This window comes from Cavia porcellus, unplaced genomic scaffold, assembly GCF_034190915.1.
Source record: "Cavia porcellus strain 051 isolate PalLab524CR breed Dunkin Hartley unplaced genomic scaffold, mCavPor4.1 scaffold_4, whole genome shotgun sequence".
Classification (NCBI taxonomy): domain Eukaryota; kingdom Metazoa; phylum Chordata; class Mammalia; order Rodentia; family Caviidae; genus Cavia; species Cavia porcellus.
The window spans coordinates 69209485-69229974 of record NW_026947487.1 but is presented as its reverse complement, the minus strand read 5'-3'; the positions used below and the strand labels follow the sequence as shown (position 1 = coordinate 69229974).

General features: G+C 41.5%; 2 protein-coding genes across 11 annotated transcripts in view; one reads left to right on the top strand and one right to left on the bottom strand.

Moving 5' to 3' along the window:
* The first annotated feature begins 2039 nt into the window (after positions 1 to 2039).
* Positions 2040 to 5881, top strand: Stbd1 (starch binding domain 1). The gene is made up of 2 exons (XM_003477655.5): positions 2040 to 2314; positions 4020 to 5881. The coding sequence occupies exons 1-2, from the start codon at positions 2179 to 2181 to the stop codon at positions 4727 to 4729; spliced, it is 846 nt and encodes a 281-aa protein (XP_003477703.1). The 5' UTR covers positions 2040 to 2178; the 3' UTR covers positions 4730 to 5881.
* A 1834-nt stretch (positions 5882 to 7715) lies between these two features.
* Ccdc158 (coiled-coil domain containing 158) overlaps positions 7716 to 20490 on the bottom strand; it is a 90088-nt gene continuing 77313 nt past the window's right edge. For 9 of the 10 annotated variants that reach the window (XM_063247232.1, XM_063247231.1, XM_003477569.5 and 6 more), the window contains 4 exons: positions 18750 to 18814; positions 17402 to 17557; positions 10810 to 10917; positions 7716 to 7918 (listed from right to left, as the gene is read on the bottom strand). In XM_063247232.1, the coding sequence (XP_063103302.1) occupies positions 7842 to 7918; positions 10810 to 10917; positions 17402 to 17557; positions 18750 to 18814 (406 nt within the window). In that variant the 3' untranslated portion in view covers positions 7716 to 7841. The remainder of the gene's footprint in view (positions 7919 to 10809; positions 10918 to 17401; positions 17558 to 18749; positions 18815 to 20490) is intronic. The other variant, XM_023560626.2, reaches the window with a different exon arrangement.

The window sequence follows — 20490 nt, the reverse complement described above, 5'->3', positions numbered from 1 at the left end:
CTGAGTGACCTTGGGGAGATGATTCCCTGGGGAGTTATTGCATGTGGTAATCCCTATACAGCACTGCAGATGCTGGCAGATAATAGTATTAGCTAAACAAAACCAATAAGAACAGATCTATTTGATGATAGAATTGGCATTTCCAGGAATATGAAAAATAAACAAGCTTTAGCCCTCAGAAAGCTCATAGTCTAAAGCAGGGTGAGACAAGCTACAAAAATACTTATACTTCAAGGGAAGACCTCACCTAGTAGACCTTGACTTAGGAACTGATTTACTCTGGAGAGCTGGTTGTGACTCAAGTTGTCAAGTGAAAACTCAGGCTCCTCCACACAGCTTTCAAAGTCTCTCCTTCTATAGGCTGATCTCAGTGTCCTCAGAGAAACATTGGCCCAGGATTTCTCAATGAACCTCATACAGAAAAGGATGCTGTAATGTTCCTTCCAGAACTCTTTAAAGGTTAAATCTGTGTCTAAGTCCATTTGGAGCCCCAAGCAACCAGAATTCAGGTCATAACTCAAGACTTTGGTTATAAATTCAGACTAAAGTTCCAATCATAACCCAAATTGTTTGTCAGATGTGTCATAACTCAAGAGTCCATTGTATTTTTCTCTAAGAAAGTTACAGTGTGAGTTCAGAGTTCAAAAAGTGACCAATCAATTTGAGGATTGGGGATGCCACTAGGGCTGATGAGTTCAGGAACTCACTTCGAAGAAGGAAGTGGTGTTAGGACATGTGTTGAGCAACCAAGAAGATCTCAGCAGAATTCCAACATAGCCACAGGGCAGATAAATGATAGAGAAAGACCAGGAGGAGCCGGTTAGGGCAGTGTTGAGATTTTTGAAGGTTGAGATGGGGTTGAATTTCACCTGAGCAGCAAGGAAATTACTGCATACTCTCAAAACTTTACTTCTGGTCACTATAAGATGGTGGTGGAGGACACCAAGCAATTCCCTAACTCTCCATGGAAACTAGGTTCTTACCCTACAACTGAATCCAATTTTCCGTATTCAACTTATGTCAGATCCCACAACTTAAAGGGCTCACCTCCTGGGGCTGGAAATTTAGCTCAGAGGCATAAGCGCCTGCTTTGCAAGTGTATGGTCCTGAATTCAATCCCTGGTACCAATAAAAAAGAAAAAGACAAAAAAAAAAAAAAAAAAAAAAAAAAAGAAAGAAAAGAAAAAAGAGGCTCAATTCTTCAAGACCCACTCCCTTCAAAAGCCAGTCCGGACTCCAGGCCTCCTCTGCCTGTGAGAGGATCCTACCACATCTGGATCTGATGATTGCTAGAGTGGTTCACAGAATTTGGGTAACACTTATGTTTCCGGTTTTATTTTAAAGGACACATGCTACAGTTTAGACACCTTCATCCCAAACGCCACCTTAATTGGTTGAGGAGCAAATCTATTGGACGAAAGGAGATTGCCTAGGTTGAGTTAAAATACACATACAGAAGTCCTCCCGTCTTCCCTGCCCGTCATCCCTAACCCTAACCCTAACCGAGGGCTCCCAACAGCAGCAGCTGTTTCAGCAAGCGACGCAGAGGAATTTGTCCCGCCAGAGGGAGCCTCGCCAGCAAGTACTCGGAGGCGAAAACTCGCCAGCTGTGGCCGTCAGCAGCTGGCAGCGCCGCTTTGCTAAGGGACAAATGTGTCTCATAGTTCACAGGGTTGCAGTTGTTTGGTGAGAATTCTATGAAATACGAATATAAAACATTTGACTCCTGAACGTTAATAAAAGGTTTCTGTTTTTATGAACATGCTTATCTACAGGAACTCCGTCCCTGGACAGCACCTGGCTCGCCAGAGGGCGCGCATTTCGCAGGACCCTGAATGTGGGTGAGAAGAGTGGCGTTTATACAGCCCAGGTCCTCAGGGCGCCCTTTCATCTCGCAGGCCGAGGGGCTGCGGCGTGAGGCCGGTCGCAGTTTCCTCCGGAGTCCCTCCCCCTTCGCCGGCCGGAGCCCGGGCCGCGGCCGCGCCCGAGAGGCGGTGCGAGAGGCGGGTCCGGGGCGGGACCCCAGAAGGAAGCCGGGTCCCGCACCCGGGCTGCCGCGGCCGGCCGGAGAGCGGGGAGCGGAGGCGCGGGAAGAGGAGCGGGGCCTCCGCCGGCCGGGCGATACCCTGGTCCTGACCCGACCGGGGCGGCGGCGCGCGGGGTGGGTGTGTCCGCGCCATGGGCGCCGTCTGGTCCGCCCTGCTGGTCGGCGGGGGGCTGGCGGGGGCGCTGCTCGTGTGGCTGCTGCGGGGCGGCCCCGGCGACGCGGGCAAGGACGCCTCTCCCCGGGAGGCCGCGGACGCTAGAGGCTCAGGTACGTCCCCAGCCCGGTGCGACCCCAGCTGCCCGGCGCCTTGACTTTGGCGCAAGAGGCGAAAGAGGGCCGGCTGGCCGTATCTGGTGCGGACCTCGGCTGGGGTCTGCCCGTGTCCGCCCTCTGCGTGTGCCCGGGACCTGCACTCCGCGCAGTCGTGCGTCAGGGCCTCCGCGAACCAGGACTTCAGTCCCGGGCGTCCCGCAACTTAAAAAAAAAAATTTTTTTTTTTCTTTTTTGGTAGGACTGGGGGTTCGAACTCAGGCCTCACGCTTGCTAAGGTAGCGCTTGACCCTGCTGAGCTACAGGCCACCCTAACATCCCTCTTCCGCCCATGACCCCACCCTCGGGCCCCACACCCCGCGCCAGAGTGGGCCTCTGAACGCGGAGCTGCGAGCGCCTCCTGCTCCCTCCTGCGGCCTTCGGGCGGGCAGAGTTCAGTTCGGACTCCACTCCGGGGTTATGCACTAGGCAGTGATTCAGAGCTGTAGGCCCTCTGCAGCAACAGCTCAGGGTGGGCTGATCCCCAGGAAGAGACTCACTGGGGCCCCTGAGCTGAGGCGGTTTCACCCTGGACGTTTCTGAGGCCTTGATGGCCGGTCAGAGAACGCCCTGGCTCGGATCTTGTGTTTCCCGCACCCCGCGCCGCCATGGCAAGTTGCCTGGGCCTGGACGGCAGCCTGACAGCGCAAATAGCATCTGTGGACTTTATTTTTAGTGGTGTGTTAATGATTTGTAGCCACATGAAACGCTGCCCTGTGCCTTTCCTGCGATTGGTGTGGGATGAATCAGAAGTTCATTGATCTTTTCTGAAGGCATGTTTTAGGTTCAAGAATTGGGAGTAATATTTGATAACCTCTCACTTTCAACTCTGACCATTAAAAAGAGGCAAAATGAAACAAAATTTGCCCTTTTCTCATAGCTCACGTCAATGATTGTCTGGCCTTGGAGATTCCCGCCTACCAGGGACCTGCCAGGACTGTCAGTGAGGTTGATAAGAGAGAAATAAAGTCTCTATAGGACTTGAATTTATTTACAAAAAAAAGTATGAATGGGGAGGGATGGGAAATCCTTTTGCTTTTTCAGAGGGGGTCCTGATGCAGGAGGGGTTGGTGGCAAGGAGCCTCTGTGTACCCCACCTATTGCCTGTCACTTCCCCTGCTGTTCCCTGTGAAAGCTCTGCTGAACTGGGAGACAGGGCTGAGGTCGAGGGGTGGGGGTAGGGGTATAGGGTTCTTTTCGAGTGTAGGGAGCCATACAACCCTTAAACCCTGCGGCTGGACTTGTTTTGTTTCTATGCTGAGGACTGAGCCCTAGGCCTCAGACTGAGTGTGCATGCTGCTGCTGCTGAGCTACAGCCCCGTGCTGGACAGCAGTTTTGGGTGAGAGGACTCAAGCACCTCCACTTGGCTGCCTACTAGCATTTCCGGGTTGTACCAGACCCAGGGCAGGCTTACACTTCTGCCTTTACAACTTGTCACTGCTTCACACAGTACATGATGCTGCCGGATGTGTCTTTCATTGTTAGATATACAGTACATGCATATTCTCAGCACAGTGCAGGGAATATAGGTAATTAAATATTTATTTCAATGGAGAGGCCCTTGTGGACTGCAGATAGTCATAAAGGTTAATGGTAACCTTTTCTCAGCTTAATTTCCTTTTTTTGTGAACTAATGTAACATTTTTTTCTTTTATTTCTTAGAGCATCTTCAAGAAAGCAATGGACATTTGATTTCTGAGACCAAAGTGAATGAAGCTTCAGAAAATGAAAGCCTTGAGTCTCATGTGGGAGAAAAGAAATTCCAAAAAGGACAAGAGACCCCTGCTAAAGCAGCCACATGTTTTGCAGATAAGCTGCCATTTAATAGCCCACCCGTGGACAGAGCTAAGAAAGGGAACCAGACACAGCTGGATACTCAGGACCCAGCTGGCCAGGAGGACTGGGAAATGGTGTCTAGGCACTCATCTTGGGGAGATGTGGGTTTGGGTGGCAACCTGGAGGTTTCTGGGGTAAACCTAAGCCCGGAAATGCATGACAACAGGAGCAGCCTTGTGGCAGCAAGAGACTGGGAAGTGGACGGGAAAAGAAAAAGTGCAGCCCAAGTGTCTTCAGAGTCTAAGCAAGTTAGCGTCAGGTTCCAGGTTCACTACCTCACGAGCACAGACGTGCAGTTCATTGCAGTAACTGGAGACCACGAGCGTCTTGGCAGGTGGGACACTTACATCCCACTCCTCCATCACAAGGACGGGCTGTGGTCTCATTCTGTCTTGCTGCCGGCAGATACGGTGGTGGAGTGGAAGTTTGTGCTGGTGGAGAATGGGGGAGTTGCCCGCTGGGAAGAATGCAGCAATAGACGCCTGGTGACCGGCCACGAGGACAAGGTGGTTCACGGGTGGTGGGGGATGCACTGACGCAGTCTACCGAGTGCTGGGCAGGCTGCAGCAGAAAGTGGAGGAGGGTCAGGCTGTGGAGCACACTGAATAATTTAAAATAAAGACAGAGTGACTTTAGCCATTAGCTGCTGCAAATTCACAAGTGGCTTTTGTGTAATGTGCAGAGATATCTGTGTAGAAGTGCTTCCAGTGGACACAGATGTCTTCCCCTGTGGCACTGGCTGATCCACTTGTGCTCATGCATCATTTCTTCAGGGGTTAGGTCTCCAGAGTGATTTGACTGAACTTCAGGTGTGGACTCTGGCCAAGGAGCACAAAAACCAGCCAGCCACACAAGTTCAACCTGGAGCCTGTAGGGGCTCCTTTGGCTGAGGGAGTAACGCAAGCCTCATGAGAAACAGCTAAGGACTGTTTTGAAGCTGATGAAATAACTCTGGGCATGGTGATACACACCGTCACCCCAGCTACTCTGTAGGCTGACGTGTCAGGATCTTGATCCAGGCTAGTCCAGATAGTGTAGTAAGAACAGACCCAACCCCCATTTCTCCGGTACTCCCTTAAAAAAAAAAAAGGAAAAAACAGCCTTACAAAATACTCTTTCCTACATGCATTTCCATAAGGAATTGTATGGATGAAACCACACTGGGTCACAGGGTATAGCTAAAGCTCTAAGACTCCCCAGTGGTTTTTGTCTGGTTTTACCCATCAGATGTGGGTCGAAGGAAGTATGTTCTTGTCTTACTGATCTAATGCTGGTGTAGCAACAGGAGCCTAATCAGAGCTCATCATCAAGGGAGCCGGTTATGGTGACAGCCCAGGAACAAAGGGGACGCGAATGGGGGTAGAGTGTGGGCTGAGTGAGGTGGCCTGAAAGTCATACAAGGGACAGGTCCAGCTGGCTCCCAGAGCGATGCACCCATCATCACTCCAGAGCCCCTTGAGCATGTGCCTGCTCTCTGCCCACCTCTCCCAGCAGGTCACCACACAGGGACACAGGTCCTATAGAAGCTGTTTCCTTCTGTCACTGTCTTCCCTCTCCTTTCATACCTGTAGCCTCATGGGTGACAAATTTGTAAAGACAGTGATATGGAAGTGTACCATTGCTCTGAGAAGAAAGAAACACTTAGCTTTATGTAAATAAATAATAAAACCTGAATTTTAATATCTTTATGCAATGTCTGAATTGCCTAATTTTTTTTTTTTTTTTTGGTCTCTTTGAAACAGGTCCTTACTATGCATTTTAGGCTGGCCTCTGACTCACTTTGTAGCCTAGGCTGACCTCAAATATGTAGCAATCCTGCCTCAGCCTCCTGAGTACTGGATTACAGGTGTGTACCACCATGCCCAGCAGAACTAATTTTTAACATCATAGGAGTTTAGATCTAAAATAAAACAGTGATACTTTCTCCCACTAAACGACAGGCACAAAGGAAAAGCAAATATCAGGTTACAGATGAAGACTATGAAGAGTATATTCCTCCTTCATTTGGGGAAGATGTTTCTATTTCTTTTAAAACTACTTTTTACCTGTAATCTAGCACTTTGCAAGCTGAGGCAGGAGGCTGAGCTACATGGCAGATTCTAGAGCAACTGCAACTACATAGCAAGACTGTCTCAAAAAGTAAAAACCAAAATACCTTTGCTTGGTGGGAAATTCAGCATGCCTGTCCTTGAAAATGTATCTTACCTGCTGAAATAGCCTTTAGTAAGCATAGTCTCTACTGACAGAACAATATATAATCTGGGAAAGATGGTCTTTGCTAAAAAGAACAAACCCAGCCACAAACAGCATTAGAAAATGCTTCACAGAACTATGCTTACAGTACTCATCTATAAAATTTAGCATTCCTATGAGAGAATAAAGATGAAACAATTTAAATAACAATCTCCTTAGGATTCTATTCATTATTTACCTGATGTAAAAATTAATCCATCACTAAAGATTTACTTACGAGATACAGACTATTAAAACTTACACTTGAAAAAGTCATCATTTAAAGTTTGGTATGCCTTGAATACTTGCAGTCCTGAGCAGCACAGGATTCTCCTGGGTGCACACGCAGTCCCAGGCTGCCTCCTGTCAGACCACATGCCAGTTTTGCTCTTTTGCCAGGGAGCACAGCCTGGCGTAGGGCTGGGTCCTGCATCACAGTCATCCCCATGCTCTGTTCCGCTATTGTTGCTGCCCTCCCTAAAGACCCCCTAGCCTCACCCGATCTGCTCACAACTGGTGATCAGGAAACGTGAGAAAACCCTCAAGTCCCTATCAGTGCTCTGGACCTCAAAGTGTGCCCAACACTCTGTCCCCACTATTCTGATGGTGACAGCCTGTCAGAGGCCACAGCTGGGCACAAGGTGGGTCTGGAGCCAGAGCTTCCAGTCAAGCAGCAACTCCTGTGTTCCTCAGGGACTGTCTTGTGCTAGGGAGCAGAAGGGTGTGTGCTCTGGAAGGCAGCTCCCTGCTGCGTTGTACCTGATGTTCTGCCACAACTGAAACATTTCTTTGATTTTCTTGTCTCATGTATCTGGTTCAGGTACAAAATTTCCTAATTTATTACAATGTAAGACAGACTGAGTTAATTCAGTGTAGAACTTATCTATGTGCTTGCTAAAGAGAACCAAAAATATTTCCTTCCTTTAGCTACTAATATGCAAAAAGAGAAACTTCTAAGAGTTTTGACCAAGGCCCTATAACTTTTGTTATCTGATTACCTTCTCTGATATTGCTAGAATAAACACTGAGTTCAGGTCACAGAAAGAAGCCCTGTCTGTAGGCTGGGATTTGTCCTTTTGTTGGGGCATTATAGCACGTCATTTTATGTGAAAGGAACTTTTACCTGGGATTTTATTTGTTAAGCTGGGGAAAATAAAAACAATTAATATACTGGAATTAGCACCAATTAATACTTATACTGTATGGATACTTTTAAATCCTACTAGTACTGTTCAAAGTCTTAGCAGGAGAGCATTAAGGATAGTTTATTTCAAAATTCTCAAAACAGAGTTTACGGGACAGAGTACCTTTTATTAAATTTTCACATAAAAAGAAAAAAGTACACAGGGCACTAATTATAAGTAACATCACAATGGATGGGGCATCATCCTTCTGAAAAGACAGGCGAGTCAGGTGTCATTTTAGTAGCATTTTTTCCTGGTCCTTCACTTTCTGTATCCGCTTTTCTTGATTTCTGATCATGGAAGACATTGCTGAAAATGTTGATGAAATAAAAGTTAGAATAGCAAAATCTATTTATCTTACGTTTTAAATTCTATTATGTACATAGTAAGTGATCTGCTTACTACCATACAACAAATGAATTTAAATCTCAAGAAGTTCTTAAACATTACAATGTGGCATTTGTTTTAAAAGACTGGTATTAGGGGACATATATAAGGGTAAACACCTACTTTTTCAGTTTCAAATATTCAGGATAAGATCAGATGAACATAATACAAAAGAATACACAATTTAAAGACTTCAGGAGGGTACAAAGAGAAATAAACATCAGTCTTCATCTCTACTCCCGTCTGCTAGAGTCAGAGTTCATTCTGTAAATAGGCCGAGGAGTATCTGCACACAATGTGCACACACACACACACACACACACACACACACACACACACACAATTTAAGGTAACTCCATTTTGTATCGCTATATTCGTAAAATGTACACGTGCTTGTTTTGTTATTCTTTAGAAAGACAACACAAAGGGGCATGCACCAGTCCACTTGCTATAAATTTTTGTGTGACAGAGATTCCTGAGTCACAAGATCTGTTGTGCCCAGACACTATGACACCTAAAAAATTAGCCAATCAAATGGACTGTAAGACTATGCTCCCAGTATGGGAGTGGGAGGTGATACCAGCATCAGGGAATAAAATGCAGCACCTATCTTGTGTGCTCTGGCTCGCTTTGTGTCCCATAGCCACACACTCTTCTGCAGAAGTAAAGCTGTGCCAGAAATCTTTTCAAAAGTCTAGTTTCTTTTGTTTTCTTTGTGACATTGGGAAATTTATGTCCACACGGACAAGTTTTCTTCTTTACACAAATACAGTTATGTGTAAGCTAGCTTTTTTCATTTAACCAGATATCAACATCTCTTATGTTCTTATGTTTTGTTTTGGTCGTGCATAGATACACCAAAATATTGGTAAATAAAATTTTTTAAAGGTTGATTTCTTATTTTTCTCTATAAATAATGCTATGGTAAGTACTATTTTTTTTTTTTTGGCTTTTTGAGACAGAATATTGCTATACAGTTCAGGCTGGTCTTGAACTCATTCTGTAACCTAGGCTGGCCTTGAGCTCACAGAAATCCTTTTGTCTCAGCCTCCTGCGTGCTAGAATTACAGGCATTTGCCACCATGCCCGGCCAGTGAATACTTTTTATATAGACTTCTGTGTGTTTTACTATCATTTCTTATAAAATAAATTGCTAAGATTAGAATTTGAGACCCAAAGAGTCCATGTACTTTGGTACAGAAAGTTCTGCTGCTTCTGGCGCCTGTGATGAAGTCCAGGTTCTTCACATGCTGCGTGAACACTTCATCACTGCAATACACCCCAAGACCTGTACTTTACATTTTGATAAATTATTCTGAAATTTTTTCCAAAAAAAATTTGTCCAGAATTTCCAAGAAACTTCCCACCCATGCACCAAATCCAATATAAAAGTACTTAATACATTTTAGGCAAATATAACATGTCTTCTGTTTAGATTATTAGAAGATGGTACAGGTCAGGCAACTCAGAAATATAAGTCAAAGTGTGAATTAAAAATAGGGCCAATGAAATAATACATCTTCCTTAAGGAGTAAAAACTATCTCACAATAAACTAAAGATGAAATGTTTTTTCTTAATGTTTACATACATAGGGAGCTGGTGTTACCAAAAAGCATTTGGAATTTTCTGAATAAAAGCACAGCACTGTATGACCTTGGAACATTAAGAAAATGTGAGTTTTGGAGTCAGAAAGTCCAGGAATCAGATCCCAGCTCAACTACTCCCTGTGTGACACAAAACTTTTTGACATTGCTCTTCTCTTCCATCTCCTCATTTTCCTATGAAAATAACAGCAACACCCATCTCCCAGGGTCACTGAGGACCACAGGGAGAAACCACAGGGCCCCAGGAAGTGCTCAGTAAATGCTTGCAGCAACTCTCATTAGCAACAAGACCAAATTTACTTTATAAATATTCTTATAAAAGTGTTTGTTGGGCTGGGGATTTAGCTCAGTGGCATAAGCACCTGCCTTGCAAGCAGGCAGTCGTGAGTTCGATCCCCGATACCGATTAAAAAAAGAAAAGAAAAGAAAAGAAAAGTGTTTCTTTCCATTTACCTAGCAACTCACATTATCTAGGGATGGAAAGGTAGAATAACATATGTACTCTAATATGGGTCTCTCTGACAAAGACTCCCAGATTCAAGACATTATGTCAGAAAAGGAGGAAATACAATAGCTCTCCCATATCCACAGTGCTTAGACCTTGAGCCAGAGGCCTGCCCATCACTGTGATTCTATGCGCTTCCGTTTCAGCGGCTTTAGTAGTTTTAGATGTGATTTTTTTGTGTGATTCACTAGGTGTTATAGTCTCCTCTGCCTTTATTGTTCATTTACATTACATGTCAACTAAATAACAGTTGTTTTGTTTCATTTTGTTTTGCTTTTGGTATCAGGATCAAACTCAGGATCTTGTGCTTTCCAGGAGGCCCCTGTGCCATTGAGCTGTATCTCCAGTCCAGTTATTTTGTTTTTGGACCATGGATTGTAATTCTACCTTGGCGACTATCATACAAATGCTTGTCTAGAGGCAACAGGAATAACAAAGTGTGTGTGTGTGTGTGTGTGTGTGTGTGTGTGTGTGTGAAAGTTCCACATGAAAAGGTACTCAGCCCTAGATGAGGGCTGTTAACAGTACAGCAGGATGACCTGCCCAGAGTTCCACACATTAGGGCTCGAATCCTCATGTTTTGAGTAAGGTTTCTGAATTGCTAATTCAATACCTTTTGAATGGGACAACAGACCAGAGGCTTATACTGAAGGGAAAGGAAGTATTATAAACAACAAGCCCTCTCCAAAAATGCACATTGTACCTTGGTTTTTCAGCTGCAAATCTTCTACCAGGGTTTGCAAGCTTTCCAGTCTGTTCTGAAGTTTCCTGCATGTTTTCCCTGTTGTTTCTAGTGGCGGAGACTGTGGATCTATTAGAAAATTGCTTAGATGTGATATTAAAAGTCTATTTGATATCTAAATACAGATTAAAGAACTTTAAACTTTTAACACTTTTAAAATGAAGAAAAGGTCTCTTGTCTAAACATTGTATCACTGGCCTATCTGATTTTTGTTTCAAAACAATCCAATTCACTATTATTTAGCTACAGAGGAATAAATGGGCTGGGGGAGAAGAATACTTCCAGTGTGATGCCACTCAGCAGTGGTCAGTGGTCAGAGCAAACCTGAAGACTTCTGCAAGCCTAGGGTGTGTGGAAGCCGGACCTAACTCAGACATTGGCACCACTTTGGAGTGTGTGGCATCTATGCCAGGTGCTGCCACCTGAATGAGCATGGTCCTGTTGACAGAAGAGTGCTGTATGATGCCTCAGGGAACCTACAACAAACATGGCTGTAGGAATTGAGGAGGATCTAGGCATGAAAATATTTGCCAATAAGTAAGAAAAATTTTGCCAATCTGTAAAAGTACTTAATTTGATGAGTCAAAGATTTCAATTCTTGTTTTTTTCCTTTTGTGGTGCTGGAGATTGAATATGTAGGGTGTTGAACATGCTAGGTGAGATATATCTCCAATACTCAAAGATTTTAATTTGATAACCCTGAATAACTATATAATGTCGACAAAAACATTTTGCTGGCTCATTTTCCTATCAAATACATCTTTCATTACAGATATTAATATTAAAGGCAATTATATAGACACTTTTAATTCAAGAGAAGGCACAATTTTGTAGATTTTTCACATGAGTGATATGAAATATATGTTTGATGGAGAGCAACATGCCATGTTCTCATGTAACACAAACGTTATACCAAGGAGACAAGCAGCATGGTCTACTGCAGCAGTGACCATTGCCTCATGAGATAAGTAATTTGATACTTTTATTGTTTCTCAGCCTTTTGGCTAAGATCAAGTGAAATGATTTTTACTTTAAAATTTTAAGTTATATATAAATGAATAGCTTCGAGACATGAGAAGGAAAAACAATGCAAAAAGTTAAAAACCTACTAAAAATGTGATTAAGTTCTGATTTACATTTTTTAGGATCTAGAAATGTGCACAGCATAGAATTTCAAAAGACTAAATACCAACTTGACAGCAATATGATAACTCACCTGGTTTCTCCTCATCAATGGGATGAAGCCACAGGGCACTGCTGTGACTTGGTCATGGTCATACATGAGAGAGACATTTTAAGTTAACATACTTACATTTAACATTCATGTATTTATCAGGCACTTCGTGGAAATCAAATAATTCTTTTACTCATCTTATCAAATAACACATGAACTTAGGATTTTAAAAAAGAAGCTAAGTACAAAGGTTCATGCCAATAATTCCAGCACTGAGGGAAGCTGAGGTAACCGGCTCCCAAGCTCAAGGCCAGCAATGCACAACTTAGCAAGACCCTTGTCAAAATAAAAATAAAAAGGGGAAGGATCCTGGGAAGATGGCCAAACAGTAAGCAGCAGAGTAAACAGCTTCTCTGGGAGGAAACAGTCCAGATGCTGGAATATAGCATTCTGGAGAAGACAAGAAGGAAGGAAGTGAATCCCTTGACCCAGGAAGAACCTAGAGTGAAAATTGAAGTCCACAGAAAGAATAAAAAAAAAAAAAAAAAGAAAAGAAAAAATTTAAACAGAAGAAGGTGGTAGCTGGCGGCACTTTCATCTGGAGCTGGAACCATTGTGAGAGAAGCACTGCTGGAACCTGGAGACACATGCTCACAGTGAAGCTGGTGGCTGGCAAGCCCGAAGGCCTCTCCAGGGAGACATGGTGGCAGAGGGGAGCAGCAGACCAGAGAACTGCATTGGCTGGTGGTGAGTGTGGGGGATTCAGTCCTCCCCCGGGAGTGGGTAATTGGCCAGGCACCATTTTGAAGTTGGAAAGAATAAGCCTGGAGCCAGAACTGCAGCTGGATTAATTCAGTCCCTCCTAGCTTGGAGCAGACTGGTGGAAACTGCTTGGACTGAGTTCTGCCCCTGTGCACAATCCAACGGCCGCTGCCGAGGTTTCCTTAAAGCTATCCCAAATCAGCTCCACCCACCCTACACATTACTAACTTGGTGAGGGCTCCCTGCAGTTAACCAGCTAGGGAGGCACCAGCCTGCTCTGTACCTGCTCGCACTCCACCAGCCACCAACAGCCCTGCAACAACATACCCAGTGGTCACCATCAGATATCCCTAGCCAGCACAGGCTAGAAAAATCAAAGTCTCACTTCAGAGAGATTATAGCCAACACAGGAAGTGCCAGGGACCCCACTACCCACTTGTACAGATGAAACCAGGAACATGACAAGAGAAAGAAGCAAAAGGCGGCCTCTGGCCTCCAACCCAAGCAGTACTGGTCCAGGAGATATAAACGTGGAAGAGATCAGGAGTCACACAGCTGCAGTTTCTGAAGCAACAGCAACTGAAATAAAGAAACAACTTCAAGAAGCTATTAAAGAACTTAAAACAGAAATATAGTCTCAGGTAAAAGAAGAAATGAGAAACATAATAAAAGAATTGCTAAGCACCTCTAAAGAAGGCACAGATGGAAGGATAGAGGACCACAGAAAAATGAGGGAAACCTTCAATGAAGAATATAAAAAAGATTTAGAATACATGAAACAGATTCAAACAGATTACCAGGAAATTAAAAACTCCATTGAAAGCTGGCAAAACTGCTTGAAAGAAACTAAAGATAAACTATCAAACCTTGAAGACAGGTTTGCAACTTGCGATCACAAAAGGAAAGATTTCTTAAAAATAACAAGGAACCAGGAAGTAACAATACAAATGCTAGAAGATGCCAAGAGGAACTATAACTTAAGAATAAAAAATGTTGAGTGAAGAAGCAGGAGTAAACACAAATGAAATACAAAAGTTATTTATAGAAATAATTAAAGAAAACTTCCCAAGCATAGGAAAAGGAAATGATATTCAGATTAAGTAAGACATACAGAACTCTAGCCAGCTATAACCAAAATAGATCTACACCCAGACATATAATAATCAAGATCCCAGAAATTGAATACAAGAACAGAATATTAAAAGCTGTCAGAGAAAAGAAACAGATCACGTCTAAAGGAAAACCCATCAGAATCACGGCAGACTTCTCGACACAAACCATCAAATCAAGAAGACGCTAGAGTGAAGTATTCCAGGTCCTGAAAGAAAATAACCTCCAACCCAGATTGATGCACCCTAAAAAACTATCTTTCAAAATTAATGGAGAAACAAGATGCTTCCGTGACAAAGAGGAACTGGGGGAGTTCATGACCACTAAACTAACCCAACAAAAAATACTGAAGGACATTCTTGAGAGAGAAAAAAGACCATGGCTTCAGGAACAGTGGCAGAGGAGGCTCACTGAACTGTCTAGTGGAATAAAGGGGAAAAGTAGACAAACAAAGGCAGAAAAATAGCATGGAAGAGATGAGGCAGAGAAGATTAGCTATAATCACTAATAACGACGGCCTTGATTCACCAATAAAAAGAAAGACAGGCAAAGTGGATCAGGAGATAGGGTCCATCAATTTGCTCTATATAAGAAATACATTTACCCTGAAAGGGGGTTTTTAGACTGAAAGTCAAAGATAAGAAAACAATGCTCTATGTGACAGGGAACCAGGAAAAAGTAGGGGTAGCTTTCCCATCAGCTGCAGATTGGTTAGAAAGCTATAACACTTTTATGCAACAGAAAACTACTCAGCTATAAAGAAAGAAAACCTTGAGGCTCTTGTAGGTAAATGGATACAACTTGAGATCATGCTCAGGGGTAAAAGGGTTCAGAGTCATATAGGTGAATACTGTGTTGCCTCCCTAGTATGAAAGCTAAAGGAATTAGTGGTATCCAAAATGTACAATGCACCCTGTGAAAGTGAAAGGGAAGAACTTGTCTAAAAATGGAAGGCAGTGGCCATTGTTAATCTGTTATTATGATTTGAAACACACATTGTTTTCATTGTTCTGTTTAGTTTGGTTATATTCTGTTCTAGTTTGTCTACTTGTATTAGATTTGATGGCATGGACAGCTATTGCAAAGATAGCAGGATATATTATGGTAACCATTTTTGATTTCCTTTAGCTTGATTTGAAGTCCTGTATTGCTTTCACTGTTTTGTTTTAACTGATTTTATTCTATTCTGTTATGTTTGATAGTATCAAGTCTGTAGGGAGGTACAGGCAACTATTTTGAAGACAGTAAGATTCACTACGATACCCATTCTGCTTTGACTATTACCTCCTTTTGAAGTCCTATAAGGTCGCCAATGTTTTGTTTTTATTGGTTTTGTTCTGTATTGTTTTGTTCAATTTTATTATGCCTAATGATATGGGAAATTCTCTTGAAGATAACAAGAGGCATTATGGTAGCCATTATTGATCTCCGTGTATTTTGTTTTTAAGTCATGTACCATGTTCATCTTTTTGTTTTGATTGACTCTATTTTGTCTCATTTGGTTTTATTCTCTTCATAGCTCAGCATTAGAGTAGCTCTAGGTTCCATCCCCAGTGCCTTCCTCAAAAAATTAAAAATGAGAAATTTGACAACATTGTATCATAAACATTAGTACCTAGACATGCAGAGACTGAAGGAGAGTGTGCTTTAAAGAATATAGGTAAGTATCTCAATGTGATCCTTCTTTATAGCTGAATAATACTCCATTGTATAGAAATACCACAACTTTTTTATCCATTCCTCAGTTGATGGACACTTGGGTTGTTTCCAAGATCTGGAAATTACAAATTGTGCTGCTATAAACATAAGTGCACATAAAAAGTTGTGGTATTTCTATACAATGGAGTATTATTCAGCTATAAAGAAGGATCACATTGAGATATTTATCAATAAATGGGCGCAGCTTGAGACCATACTCATAAGTGAAATAAATCAATCTCGCATGTGTGAATACTGAATAGTTTCCCTAATGTAAGTAATGATTCAAATATCAATCTCGCATGTGTGAATACCGAATAGTTTCCCTAATGTAAGTAATGATTCAAATATATAAAAATATGTGGTAATCATGATTCCCCATTATGTGGCCTTGAAGCCTTATAAAGTTTTCACTTATTAATTGGAAAGGCTTTATACTGGGCTTCTTGATATGGAAATATTTGAAGCTATAGTATATAAAGTTTTATTCAAATATTCCAAGGAAAAAGACAGACACTATGGTAACTACTATTAAGTCGGGTTATTTGGTGGTGAAGCACTAGGTTGCTGAAACAGTCATGCTTTGACCTGTATTGTTATATTGTTATGTCCTGTTTTATCTCAATCTCTCCCTTATTCTTTAAAAAAATTATTTAGTTATTTCTTATGTTTGTTTTAATTAAGGGGAAAAATTTAAAAAATTAGCAGGATATATAATAGTAACTTTTTTTGATTTCCTATTAACTTGTTTTGAAGTCCTGTAATACTCCCACGATCTTGTTTTGACTGATTAGACTCTGTTCCATTCTGTATGATAGTATCAAGTTTGAGTGTATAGGCAACTACTTTGAAGGCAATAAGATTCACTAAGATGCCCATTCTGGTTTGACTATTGTTTCCTTTGGAAGTCCTGTAATGTTTACAATGCCTAAGTTTTATTGGTCTTGTTCTCTACTGTTTTGTTCAACTTTATAATATCTAATGAGATAGACAATTCTTTTTAAGGAAACAAGAGACATCGTTGATAACCATTGTTGATAACCTTGTACTCAGTTTTACATCATGTGCTATGTCTATCCTTGGTTTTGACTAACAGCTTTGTATTGCCATATTTGACTTTATTCTCCTCCTCCAAGAAAGTAATAAGAACTAAGGAGCAATAAAACCCAAAATGTGTAAATTTTGTTGTAAAAAAGAGAGGGAAAAAAAAAAGAGCTCTAAAGGATACAACAGCAAGTGTGTTTAGGGGTGTTAAATAACTGACCATATTAATGTTTTTTGTTGGATCATTGAACACAACTGTTTGCAGTCTCACTGTTTGAATGTCCACTTTGTATTCTTTGATACTGTGATTTGAGCAACTATTTCTAAGATGATAATATGTAATCTATTAACTGGTGATTTCTTACGGTTTTTTTTTTTTGTAGTTCTGTATTACGTGTACCCTTACACCGCTTTGTTTTGTTTTGTGTTTTTCTCTTTTTCCTTTTAAATAAAATTTTTAAAAAAAGAATATAGGTAAGACAGAAAAGTCAGTCATGGTACATAAAAGACCTATAATCCTATTTAATAGAGGGGAAAATGTTCCTTATTCATTGCAGAGAAAAATAGAACCTTTACATCTAATTCCTACATTTTACATATGTGTACATAGAGCTATTTTATTTAAACAAGACTGTGTAAGTTAGCTGGCATGCTATTAGAGAATAGCATGCACAAGTTTATTGACCGTGAGCACTGAAAAGACTTTACAAATCAGAAGAATAAGGAATCGATCAGTCCCATCAGCAGTATCAGGCAGAATCTTACCTTTAACAGAATCAGGTGAGGGGACAGTTTTGGTGGATCTGTACTGTGGTGTGGAATCCACTGACTCTTCAGCTGAACTTGTGAGCAGCGAATGTACTGGAGACTTTTTAGGGGAAGCAAATGATCGAGAAGCTGAATTTTTCACAGGTGGGCTTGCTACAATTTTGTAAAAACAAGCGTAAAAGTCAGAATTCATTAAAAATAATATACTGCATCTCTGAAGAAGTAAAACTTTCACAATAATGTAGTTAATTCCCTCAGTAAGCCCGTAATTTTAGAAATTGCATTTTTTAGCTGGATGTGGTGGCTCACACCTGTAATCCCAGCACTCGGGAGGCTGAGGCAGCAGAACCATTGCAAGTTCAAGACTAGCCTGGGCTACAAAGTGAGCTCAAGGCCTGCCTGAACTGCACAGGGAGACCGTATCTCAGAAAGACAAAAAAAAAAAAAAAAAGAAAAAAAAAGAAATTGCACTTTTAATGTTAGATTTCTATTTTTTTTCCAGTTTTTCACAGAAATTCCTATCTTGTCTTTTTTTTTCCTACTAAAAAACTGCAGTGGCCTGAATGTTTTTTTGTTTTGTTTTGTTTTATTTTTGAGACATAGTCTCACTATGAAGTTCAGGCTGGCCTTGGACTCACTTTGTAGCAAACTTGCAATGATCTTCCTGCTTCAGCCTCCTGAGTGCTGGGATTACAGGAGTGTGCAACCATGCCCACATGTTTTGTTTTGAGACAGGGTCTCCCTACACAGTTCAGGCTGGTCTTGAACTCATTATATAACCTAAGCAGGCCTCGAATTGACTGTGATTCTTCTGCCTCAGCCTCCCTAGTGCACTACCATGTCCAGCTCTACTTACATTATTATTCCCCAGATTTATAACTATATTTTTGTTGAATAACTATTATTTTTGGCTTCATTCTTTTCCAATTATTTTGTTCTGTTCTGTAAGAAAATGAATTATGTGTCGGTTTTTCATTGCCTACTAAAACTAACACATCTTGTAATTGTTTTCTGTCCTGGTTTGAACAATTTCCTTTGTGTAAATTTCTCTATGGCTAGGATCTCAGTCATGTCTATTGTTTTATCTTTTCCTTTCCTTTCCTTCCTTCCACTTTTTTTTTTTTTTTTTTTTTTTTTTTGGTAGTGGTGGAGGGAAGCAGCCAGGCAGCTCAGAAAGAGTTCAAGAATGGACAACACAGATAGATGAAAAGAGCAGAGGCAGGAAACAAGCCCAGAGTTAATGGGACTCATGGGCTAGGTCAGGACTGGGCTTCATGTTCATGAAAACAGGAGCACAGGAGGGGTCTAAGCAGGCTTCATTTCTTTGTTTACATTGGAAACTCACCTGTAGAAGGGTATGTGAAGCAGTTGGATGGATCTTCCAGGGCAACATGTAACGTGACCGGCTCCCTAGAAACATAAGAATGGTAACGTGAGCCTTCTGGTTCACACACAGCCTGAGAGCTGTAGACAGAAGCCAGGCACCTGGCACATGTGAGGGGCTGAAATGACACCCCTGGGCTGGCAAACATGACCCTAACCACACAAGTCCTGAATACCCACAAGGGAGATACAGAGTTGCTCTATCTTTTTGTATTCAGTGTCCATGAACACTTTTCAGGATGAAAGGAATAATATATAATCTTGGCTAGAAAATCCATTTTTGTGTAATAATAGCTATACACCCAAATCTCTTTTTTCATGGATTCTAAGAATAATAATCTTAATGACTTATTTAAAAACAAAGAAACGAAAGACAATAACAACAACACGACCAGGTGTGGTAGCTCATGACTGTAATTCCAGCACTTGGGAGACTAAAGCAGGAAGATTGCCATGAGTTAAACCAGCCTGGGCCATTTGATTAATAGTTTGATTAATAATTTGATTAATAATCAAGCTCAAGGCTAGCCTGGTAGTGAGACCCTGCCTCAAAAGTAAAACAAAACGAAACAAAACAACAAAATTCTCTTAGCCTTAGCAGTTATATTTATAAAACTTTAAAGTTTAATCAAATCAATAAGTTAAAATAAACCACATAGGTTTCTGTAGGTTGGGTATCAGAGACTATTATAAGAGTTTTCAAGGTAGCTAGCTGTCTTTCAGGGGGTTCTGTGAGATTAAAGTTACTGTCACTGTAATACAAGATTTATGTGTGTGTGCATCTGTGTCTATTACAGGTGATTGAACCCAGGGCCCTCAAACTGAGCTATTTCCCTGGCTCTTTTTAAAATATTTTTACTATTTTGAGAAAGGATCTGGCTACGCTGTTAAGTTACCCAAGCTGGGCTTGAACTTGCCCCTGGGAAAGGTTAAAAGACTCAAGCCTTTTTTATCATTTGTTTTAAACACCAAGTACATTTTTAGAAAAGAAGAAAGTTATAAAATATTCTCATATCTTTAAGAAATTAAAAACAAAAGACAGAATAAAACAAAAAATAAAGAAATAATAAAGATCAGAAAATATAATTCCTTATCAAAATGCCAACATTATTTTTCATAAAGATTAACACTTTGATTCTTACATTTCTTTAGAAATACAAAAGACTCAGAATAATCTAAACAAATTTGATAAAGTAACAAAATTAGAGCTTCAAACTTCCCCAACCCCATGATTTATCACAAAGTTACACCGATCCTGACAAAATGGCATTGATATCAAGATAGACAAACCACCAAAGTACCAAGACGAAGTACCAAAATAGATACCCACATAACAGAGAATTGATTTCTGGCAAGGATGAAAAAGCAATTAAATAGAGAAAGGATTGTACCTTTAATAAGTAAACTGGAATAACTGGATATCCATATGCAAAAAACCCAAACCTTATAGCACATCAAAAATTTCTTAAGACATTCAAAAGTCAGCTCAAAATGACATGCCTTTTTTAGAAGATAGAAAATGCAGGCTCTGTGGGCTAGAAGCAACAAGCAGTTTTCCAGCAGCTTTGTGGTTTGGAGCTGAGAGCCTATGGTGTTGACACCTGCCTCTGTCCAGGGAACACTGCCCTTCCTAGTGCAGGTTGCCATGCCACTCCAATTCCCCTATTAGCCCACAGGACCAAGCCCCTAGCAACAAGCCCAAA

Bases quoted from the DNA above. Each gene is read 5' to 3' on its own strand.
- Stbd1 (XM_003477655.5), top strand. From the start codon at position 2,179: ATGGGCGCCGTCTGGTCCGCCCTGCTGGTCGGCGGGGGGCTGGCGGGG. The intron at 2,315-4,019 runs GTACGTCCCCAG...TTTATTTCTTAG, and splicing joins CGCGGACGCTAGAGGCTCAG to AGCATCTTCAAGAAAGCAAT.